Source organism: Pongo abelii, chromosome 3 (assembly GCF_028885655.2).
Source record: "Pongo abelii isolate AG06213 chromosome 3, NHGRI_mPonAbe1-v2.0_pri, whole genome shotgun sequence".
Taxonomy (NCBI): Eukaryota; Metazoa; Chordata; class Mammalia; order Primates; family Hominidae; genus Pongo; species Pongo abelii.
In genome coordinates this window covers 19,827,519-19,837,730 of record NC_071988.2, presented here as the reverse complement: position 1 = coordinate 19,837,730, position 10,212 = coordinate 19,827,519, and the positions used below count along the sequence as shown (strand labels likewise).

The 10,212-nt window shown below is 35.2% G+C and overlaps 2 protein-coding genes across 26 annotated transcripts in view; one reads left to right on the top strand and one right to left on the bottom strand.

Annotated features, from left to right (window-relative positions):
- KCNIP4 (potassium voltage-gated channel interacting protein 4) overlaps positions 1 to 7,980 on the top strand; it is a 1,214,435-nt gene extending 1,206,455 nt beyond the window's left edge. For 3 of the 6 annotated variants that reach the window (XM_063723207.1, XM_054553354.2, XM_054553353.2), the window contains exons 5-7: positions 1,894 to 2,001; positions 3,843 to 3,947; positions 4,556 to 5,109. In XM_063723207.1, the coding sequence (XP_063579277.1) occupies positions 1,894 to 2,001; positions 3,843 to 3,947; positions 4,556 to 4,687 (345 nt within the window). In that variant the 3' untranslated portion in view covers positions 4,688 to 5,109. 6 annotated transcript variants of the gene reach the window in all.
- Positions 1 to 10,212, bottom strand: part of PACRGL (parkin coregulated like) — a 53,014-nt gene that overhangs the window by 16,169 nt on the left and 26,633 nt on the right. For 13 of the 20 annotated variants that reach the window (XR_008524982.2, XR_008524973.2, XR_008524974.2 and 10 more), the window contains one exon: positions 9,232 to 9,344. Coding sequence is in view for 1 of the 20 variants with exons in the window: in XM_054554986.2 (XP_054410961.1) it covers positions 9,288 to 9,344 (57 nt within the window). In the remaining 19 variants the exon portion in view is untranslated. Of the gene's footprint in view, positions 1 to 4,070; positions 5,586 to 6,247; positions 6,388 to 9,086; positions 9,345 to 10,212 lie in introns of those variants that run through there. The other 7 variants (XR_010139626.1, XR_008524983.2, XR_010139627.1 and 4 more) reach the window with 7 other exon arrangements.

The window sequence follows — 10,212 nt, the reverse complement described above, 5'->3', positions numbered from 1 at the left end:
TATGTAACATTGTTCTATAGATATTAGGCCATATAATTAGAAAAAAGTAAACATATAAAAATTAGGAAAAAAAGGTAAAATTAATTCCATTTGCAGCTAATATTGCATACATGAAAACCCAGAAGAAAACCAACATATGGTGTCAGCAAATTGACACGGTACAAAATTATCATACAGAAATCAATGGCTTTCATACATACAAACAACTAATTTAGAATATATGATAGAAAAAAGTATCTCATTTACAACAGCAACAGAAATATTAAAATACCTAGAAATAACAATGAGAAAAAATGTAAAAGAACAATTTGGTTAAATAAACTATGATGCATTTACATATACAATGGAAACTCAAATTGTTTCCCTGATTTATGCTTAAGTGGAAAAAAAAGTATAGAAGTCTTTTAGCTAGTAAAACAAATATATCTTATACTTGTGTATGCACAAAAATTCCTTGGAAGTAAATACAAACTATTTATTCCAGTAGTCTATGACTAAAAGGAACAGGTGGCTGGGTCCAGGAAGGGAAGAAAGATTTTTCACCAGGCAACTTACACAATTTTTAAACGTTGAACTATATGGATGTTACTTATTAAAAAAAGAAAAAACATTTTGAGAAATTCAGACAGAAATACAGCTATAAAAGGAAGGAATGTGAGAAAGGGAGATACGATGCAAATTCACCCAGAAGACTTTTGGATTTCCCCTCTGCTTTCATTCCTACCTAAAAGTGGATTATAAACTGAATACAGCACATTGTAACGTTAACCCTGCTGTACGTAACAACAACAAATCTGGCCGGGCGTGGTGGCTCATGCCTGTAATCCCAGCACTTTGAGAGGCCAAGGTGGGAAGATCACAAGGTCAGGAGTTCAAGACCAACCTGGCCAACATGGTGAAACCCCATCTCTACCAAAAATACAAAAATTAGTCAGGCATGGTGGCAGGTGCCTGTAGTCCCAGCTACTCGGGAGGCTGAGGCAGAAGAATCGCTTGAACCTGGGAGGTGGGAGGTGGAAGTTGCAGTGAGCCAAGATCGTGCCACTGCACTCCACCCTGGGCAACAGAGCAAGGTTCCATCTCAAAAAAAAAAAAAAAAAAAAAATCTAAATGAATTTAATCAAGTTAATCTGGCCAGTCTGCAATGCAATCAAACCAGCTTAACCAGGATACAAACTGAGGGCTCCATTTACTTAACGAAAACTTACATAGCCAATGTCCTTGTTAAGGACTGTTATAAGCAGCCTCTTTTTTAATCCTCATAAAATTGTGAAGAGGTAGATACTATTATTAGCTCCATTTTACAGATATGAAAATTGAGGCAAAGGGATGTTAAGTTGCCTGAAGACATAAAGCCATCCAGTAATACAGCTGGAGGGTGAATCCAGGCAGTCTGTCCTCTCCAGCTCCATGCTCTTACCCACTGTCCACATGTAAATTATAACTGGATTTCTAATTAAAGACCACAATTGGTTTATCTTTTATGGACAGCCACATTTCTTATTAGCAAACGTTGTTTCATTGAAGTGTGTTATGTGTGCACTTGTATTTTTCTGAAAAAACTATTATTAGATTCTTTTAGTAAATCATGTGCACTTGCCGTAGAAAGCCAGTACCACTTATACTCAAGCCTCTAGCTGTGTGGGTTTCCATTGGTACAATTTCCAGTACAACCATTGATTTAACTCACTTTCCAATTGGAATACGAAAATGTTAAGACTAAGGAGTGATTTATGCCCACAGAGAAGTCTGAAAAATAGACAACCAATAACATATCAATCATTTTGCTAAATAAATGCTTCAAAATCCAGAGGGTTGTAGCCCTTACTTCCATCATTTCTTTGCTTTTTTTTTTTAAATGTCATATAAAATTGAATTTTTATTTCTTTTTAGGATTTCATCAAAGGTCTTTCCATTTTGCTCCGAGGGACAGTACAAGAAAAACTCAATTGGGCATTTAATCTGTATGACATAAATAAAGATGGCTACATCACTAAAGAGGTAAGGGATGCCTCACCAACATCGCAGTAATTTGGACCATTTTCATTTCTTAACTTTAAAATATTAATTGCAATTATTAATTTGAAAAGTTTGAGGAAATCCAAAATATTTTATATAGTGGAAGAAAGATGTATAATTAAAAATTTGGGATAGAAATAGTTTATGGTGAAGCTCCAAAGTAAATATATAACACATAAAGATTACACCCTTGTTTCCTGCTGGCATCTTAATAAATACTATGAATGGAATAAAGGTCATGGCTGGAATCAGATACAAAGAAAATATATCCAACCCATGTTTCAATATTTAGCCTGAAGCCTTTCTTTTCCCCACAGCATGTGATCCATAAGGAAATGCAATTTTACAATCATGGGGATTGTGGAATGACCTGACGCAATGGTGGGGTCTCCAAATGCACTTTGAGGCATACTATCCAGGAAACAAGGTCCACAGACCAAATTAAGATACTCGTATTACACATTTTATTAAACCAATTTAAAACACAGCGAGAAGTAAAGGGAAAGGGAAGGGGTAAGTTAACCACGCAGGATAGGATGCAAATGGGGTTGAAAGACCACACTCCCTAAATCCTGGGCATGCTCAGTGTGCCTATGTCCTGTCTCTCTTTGCCTCACGAGCCTTCCCCAGAATTGAGTTTTGAGCAAGAGGCCCCACAGACAAAAGGTGCCCAGGGCCAACAGCCAATGACATGAACTTGCACTACTGGAGAGAGACAGGTGCAAGTGTGCCAGGTCACAAGTATAGCCTGATAAGTAGTAATGGGTTTCATTTGTGTTTCTTGCACAGATGACACCTGGGGCCAGAATAGGTGTCACTAGTGGGTGCCAAATTAAGACCTTATGGCTATTAAGTGTTCATGTATATGGAACATATCCTAAATAGTTAGTGCTTCTTGTATATTTTTATATCATGAATATTTATTACCCAGATATTTAGGATACCTTAAGTATCTCTTGTTCTTCAATTCTTACCTCTCTTTAACACATCTCAAGAATTCTGCCTGTGTCTAACAAACTACTTGCTACTTATCTATGCTTAAAACATCTTAAAAGGTTTCACCTGTTTACCAATTACTCTATCATTTATAATAGAATTGAATACTCTTAAAAGTAAATATATATTAGATCTGTATTATCAACCTAATTGAGAGATCTTTCATGTGAAACAAATGTGCAACAATAAATCTAAATTTTTAAGTTATTAGATATTATTTTCACTCTCATAAGAATGAAAATGGTAAGGCAAAAATTAGACTGTTTTAGAGAAAAAGTTAATAATAAAATTTCAAGGTGTTTCCTAGGGTCAAAATTTTTTGACTAGTCTTCACGTGTGACTTAAGTTAAAGCCACAGTAGGAAAAATACAACAAAAACCCTAATGAACTTTAAGACTTACCAATTAATTTCACTAATTCTAAATGGTGTTTTTTCTCAATATATGGTGTGCAGTATATTTGATTCTCAATAGATGGAAACTGATGATCAACACATAAGATATATAATAATGCCATTAAATAAACATAGTCTACTTAAAGTCTGTAGAAATCCAAAATATTCTTTTCCTGCCTATGGTAGATACATGGAAATTTGCCTCATTTTGAAACCAAGAGATCAGAATTCATTCTTAAATTCTGATTCTTCTGCTCTTAAGGCAGAAAGCTGTTTGTTGGCTTTTCCTTTGGGACAACCAACAGTCTAACAAAGAATCCAACAAACAAAAAGTCAACAATTTAAAATTGAGTAGGAAAAATCTGTCAGAGCTCCTTAGACTGGTTTCTTCATACATGTGTGCAGCCTCACATGAATGCCTTTTACTTTTCAGGAAATGCTTGATATAATGAAAGCAATATACGATATGATGGGTAAATGTACATATCCTGTCCTCAAAGAAGATGCTCCCAGACAACACGTCGAAACATTTTTTCAGGTAGGAATGAAGACAGAAGTCAAGAGGGCATGAAGTTAGGAGAAAATTTCCTGGTGTTTGCCACGCACCACGATGATTCAGAAGAAAGCAAAGGAAAATAATTTTTACTGAAACAAAACAGTATTTACCATCCTATTAATTTAATAGCTTTGGTTTTGAATTTACAGTGCTGATAACTACATTTATTGAACATTCACTAAATCCAAGATATAACAGTAAACAGTTCTCATGTTTCACAAGTTTTGTTTTCATTCAGTTTTTACAAGAAGCCTATAAATCCTCATTAATCCCATTTTACAGATGAGACAAAAAGCAAGCTCTGAAAGTTTCAGCAAATTGCCCGAGCTCTGTCATATCTAGAAAGTGGGATTTTACCTAGAACAGAGTGACTCTAAATCTTCACCACATTATATTGAAAAGGGAAAAGCCAGAAGCATTTGGCCCTATCATTTTATCTCTAAGAAACTGCTGGTTCCTGCTCTGAAACAGTTCCTCCACGTGAAATAAGCAGCTAGGTTTTCTTTTTATCAGCTTCAGCTCATTTGGTCCAGGTGTGAGGGTATTAAGGGATAAGTCTAAATACAATTTTTTGTTTTCTTCCTGAACAGAAAATGGACAAAAATAAAGATGGGGTTGTTACCATAGATGAGTTCATTGAAAGCTGCCAAAAAGTAAGTAATGAAAGTGTAATAACTATCAATTCAGCTATCATAACAGCTAAACTGAGTATTAGCAGCTAGCTACCATGAACTGGGCAAAATATAGAGGTCATATGCCTAAGTTTACCACTTCTACAACATGCAACATAAGCCTACACTCTGAAAACAGGCACCAATTACATAAGCAACATTTAGAGTGCCTACTGAGTCAGGCTATGGAGGAAACCCTGGGGATACAAAAGTTGCATATGTACTGTGTTTTTGATTCCCAAATTCCTTAGAGAGTATTCATCATGGAGGATAAAACATATGAGATTTGAATTGCTCTTTGCCCAAACTTAGCATAACTCATATATTATCTATCGTACCTCCATAGCATTAGAATTCCTAGATAGCCAAGTATGCGTCACAACAGGCCAAGCTCTATCTGATTTCTGAGAGAAAAGTCATTGTTTCAGTGTATGTGGACAAGAAATGGCTCTTTGACCGAACTCACTAATGGTCCTCAGTCACAAAAAATAAACAGTGGAAAATTTTCTCTGAAGAGAACTCCAGGTAGTAGCCTGTTATCAAAGAAACCAGTGTTAGCTTACTTAGAATTATTTGACTTGATGTGTGGGCAGAACCACAGTTAAAAATTGTTAAGGCCTGGTACAGTAGCTCACAACTGTAATCCCAGCACTATGGGAGGCTGAGGTGGGAAGGTAACTTCTTAAGGCCAGGATTTTGAGACCAATGTGGGCAACATAGCAAGACCCCATCTCTACAAAAAAAAAAATTAAGTTAGCTGGGCACTGTGGCACGTGGCTGAAGTCTCAGCTACTTGGGAGGCTGAGGCAGGAAGATCACTTGATCCCAGTCGAGCCATGATTGTGCCACTGCACTCCAAAATGATGGGCAACAGGACTTGATCCCAGTCGAGCCATGATTGATTGTGCCACTGCACTCCAGAATGATGGGCAACAGGAATAGACTCCGCCTCAAAAATAAAAAAAAGAAAAAAAGAATTTTTCAAGTAATCATGAAAACAAAGAAATCTGTTGTTTCTTTAGTTTTTCTCTTTATTTTTAAATTGTTGTTCTTACATTTCTGGATGTCTGCTTCTTTCTCAACTTGGATTTCGATGCAGTGGCCTTTGAGAGAATTAATTTGGTGACATTAAGCTGCTTGATGGTGATGTTGTTACTTGGTTTCTAGCAGTGGAAGCCATTATTGGTTCAGCCACCATTTACCACTACCATAAACAGCTCAGTAAGTGCTATTCACATGCAACTGACAAGTGCTCCAATAATGCCCAAAGTCTGTCCCCTAACTCATTTCTAAAGAATATGCTAAACTGAACACAGCCACTGAGCAGTGGTTTCTGCTTCCCAATTCTTTCTCTGTAATTGAGAGACCATTCATTTTTAAAGGCTCCTTCAGGCCATGCAGATTTAGCCATAACTAGCAGACAGAAAGATGATTACTGCAAACATGTTACCTCTTAATCCACCACCCTGCCTCCTACGCGCCAGCCTCCAATCTTCATGAACTGCTGGCTCATACACACACACACAATCTTCCTTGTACCTGTATAAAAGTCTGTGTGATTTGGCTTGTGATCTACATAGAATGCCAAAATTCTCATTTGCTTTGACTCACCTCTGCGCCTCTGTAGTTTCCATTTTGGCATTATGATTTGGGAAATATTCTCTATTAATACCAAGTAAAGATTTAAGTAAAGTGGTTTAATGCCTGGTCAATAGACTCCACAAAATATAAAATGGGTCCTTCGTAGTCATCTATGTGGAAAATGGATAGAATGGCATTTACATTTGCAAACACTTAATATTTGAGCTTTTGGCATAGGTGGTTGATGGGAGGAGGCAATACTCAGGGGCAAAATAGTGTACTTTTCCTTGCAGATATGCTGAATTTAATCGCTCTATGTTTCTCCCTTACAGGATGAAAACATAATGCGCTCCATGCAGCTCTTTGAAAATGTGATTTAACTTGTCAAATAGATCCTGAATCCAACAGACAAATGTGAACTATTCTACCACCCTTAAAGTTGGAGCTACCACTTTTAGCATAGATTGCTCAGCTTGACACTGAAGCATATTATGCAAACAAGCTTTGTTTTAATATAAAGCAATCCCCAAAAGATTTGAGTTTCTCAGTTATAAATTTGCATCCTTTTCATAATGCCACTGAGTTCACGGGATGTTCTAACTCATTTCATACTCTGTGAATATTCAAAAGTAATAGAATCTGGCATATAGTTTTATTGGTTCCTTAGCCATGGGATTATTGAGGCTTTCACATATCAGTGATTTTAAAATATCAGTGTTTTTTGCTACTCATTTGTATGTATTCAGTCCTAGGATTTTGAATGGTTTTCTAATATAGTGACATCTGCATTTAATTTCCAGAAATTAATTTTCATGTTTGAATGCTGTAATTCCATTTACATACTTTAAGTAAACAAGATTACTACAATTAAAAAAACGCATAGTTCCAGTTTCTACGGCCTTCCCACCTTCTGTTAGAAATTAATTTTATCTGACATTTTTAAACATTTAAAAATTATCAGATATCAGCATATACCTAATAAAAAACTTATTTTAATAAGCATTTAATTTTCCGTAATACATTACAGCCAAGGCCTATATAGTAATTTTGGATTTGTTCTATCTTACAGGCTGTTTTCTCTTATTGTATCAATCATTAAGTGGAAGTTCAAGAAGGCATCAAACAAAACAAACAAGGATGTTTACAGACATATGCAAAGGGTCGGGATATCTATCCTCCAGTATATAGTAATGCTTAATAACAACTAATCCTAACAGCATTAAAGGCCAAATCTGTCTCTTTCCCCTGACTTCCTTACAGCATGTTTATATTACAAGCCATTCAGGGACAAAGACTACCCCACTGTCTACTAGGAACAAACAGCAAGCAAATTCACTTTGAAAGCACCAGTGGTTCCATTACATTGACAACTACTACCAAGATTTAGTAGAAAATAAGTGCTCAACAACTAATACTAATCCGGATTATTCAGATTATTTATTTTTAATCATCTTAGCCAAAACTGTAAAGTTGCCACATTACTAAAGACACACACATCGTCCCTGTTTTGTAGAAATATCACAAAGACTAAGAGGCTACAGAAGGAGGAAATTTGCAACTGTCTTTGCAACAATAAATCAGGTATCTATTCTGGTGTAGAGATAGGATGTTGAAAGCTGCCCTGCTATCACCAGTGTAGAAATTAAGAGTAGTACAATACATGTACACTGAAATTTGCCATCGCGTGTTTGTGTAAACTCAATGTGCGCATTTTGTATTTCAAAAAGAAAAAATAAAAGCAAAATAAAATGTTTATAACTCTACTGTCTATGTTATAGGTCTTTTCCAAGAAATTTTGTAATTAAATCTTACAGTATTTTCTAGATGGCAGATAGCTCTGGATGGGGCTAAATGCAATGAAAACAGGTAAAAGCAAGGCCAGAAGGAATTGCTTCTATTACATCAAAATTCTAAACTATGTCTATAATGTCTATATTATGTTTTAAAAGCTTCTTAAAAATTGCTAAACATAAGCACAACATGTTTTAAAAGCTTCTTAAAAATTGCTAAACATAAGCACAACAAAATCAATGCATAAGCACAACAAAATCAATGAATGCATGTACAAGTTTTAACATTTTAATTGCTGAATATCTTTATGTGAACATCAGTAGTATTTTCTGGCTATGAAATGCAAAAATAACATTTACTTAAATACAGTTAACACCTAAAATTTAGGTAGTTGTAATGAGTTGTAATAAACAACATACTTGTAATAGAATTTACAGAATTAGAAAAAATTGTTTAAACTAGAATACTCTGAAAATTTTCCAAGCATTGTACATTATAAAATACATATTTACAAACAATATTAATAGTGTATTCATGGGGCCAGGCACGGTGGCTCACGCCTGTAATCCCAGCACTTTGGAAGTCCATTGTGGGAGGATCACTCACCAGAACTTCAAGACCAGCCTGGACAACAGAGTGAGATCCCATCTCTACAAGCAAATTTCAAAATTAGCTGGGCATGGTGGCACAAGCCTACAGTCCCAGCTAATCAGGAGGCTGAGATGAAAGGATCATCTGAGCACAAAAATTTGAGGCTTGTGGTGAGCTATGATTATGCCACTGCACTCCAGTCTGGGCAACAAAGCAAGACCGCTTTTCTCTTTAAAACAATTTTTTAAAAGTGTATTCACAAACATTTGTCCACTATTTTAAATTTCTATAGCCTTGTTAAACATTAAACCCAAGAAATGGCAAACTATCTATAAAAATAAGGGCACAGCTACAAACTGATTGATTGCCAAAAAAGTGTTATAAATAAAAAGACACTAGAAAATACAAATACATCTTATCTTGCAAACTCAGTAATGGTTCTTCACACAAATAATAAAAATACAAAAAATAAACCTCAAAATTGTACTCTTATAGAACTTATTTTAATAACTTTCCATTAGTAACTGTTTTTTGTTGATGAATAACTTTGATTCAGTGTATATTAATCTTAACCTAGTAAATAACGAATGGTGGCCATGATTTACAAAAGAATAAAATAAATGAGTACCCACGGTCAGTGCTTGACACGTCACCAGGTAGAAAAAACAATTTTTGTTGGCTCCCTTCTTCAACAGCATATGGAGCAGTATGTTGGAATTTTAGATTTGATGATGCTAAGGCTTCCCTGTCAACAGAAAAAAATTGAGCATCATTAGTATCATGCAGAGTTCCTCTAATAGGTATTATATTTGCAGGAATATGCCTAGAAAGTATCCAAAACTCAAACAAAAAGGGGTAAGAACAAAATGATGAAATAAGAAGGACTTTTTGCTGAGTTAAATAAAATATAGGCTGTTTCTTTCTCTTTTTTTGAAGTATCTAACTAGAGAAGTAATTAGAAGCCAGACTACCAGTATCTGAATTCAGCATCTACTAGTCACTTATTTGTCAAACCTGGACTAATTACTTCTCTGTGCCTAAGTTCCATGATCTTTAGAGGGAGATAACAACAAAATCTCCCTCTGATGACTAGGAAGAGTAAATGAGTTTCATGTCTAAAAAGTACTCAGCAGAGTACCTGCCACGTAATAAGTTCCCACACAATCAATAAAGATCAGGATTTGTGTTGTGCCTTTCCCAAAATAAATGTGCATTTCACTTAGAAAAAAATCAAATCAGGCTAAGAATGAACTGATTTCAATTTAAGGCAGATCAGTTCTAAGAAAGTAACACTGTGACTATCTGTAACATATTTTCCTGTACCCAGAAGTTGAATAGTTCCATCATTGATATACACAAGTCCCAAGAAATGAGAAACCACATCTGAGAACACTCATTTTTAAAGACTTAATTTCTAATATTTTAAGAAGAAAGAGATATATAAGCTTTTAAGCTCTTAGAAGAGAAAGAAGAGCATTCATTAATTTCATGAAGGATTACAAAGTAACAGAAGTTAGCACAATAATAATTAAGCCAAGAGAAAGTCTTTGGCATGTAATTGCAATAGAAAATTTTCTATTCCAATTACATCAATCATTAAAATATGTAGGACA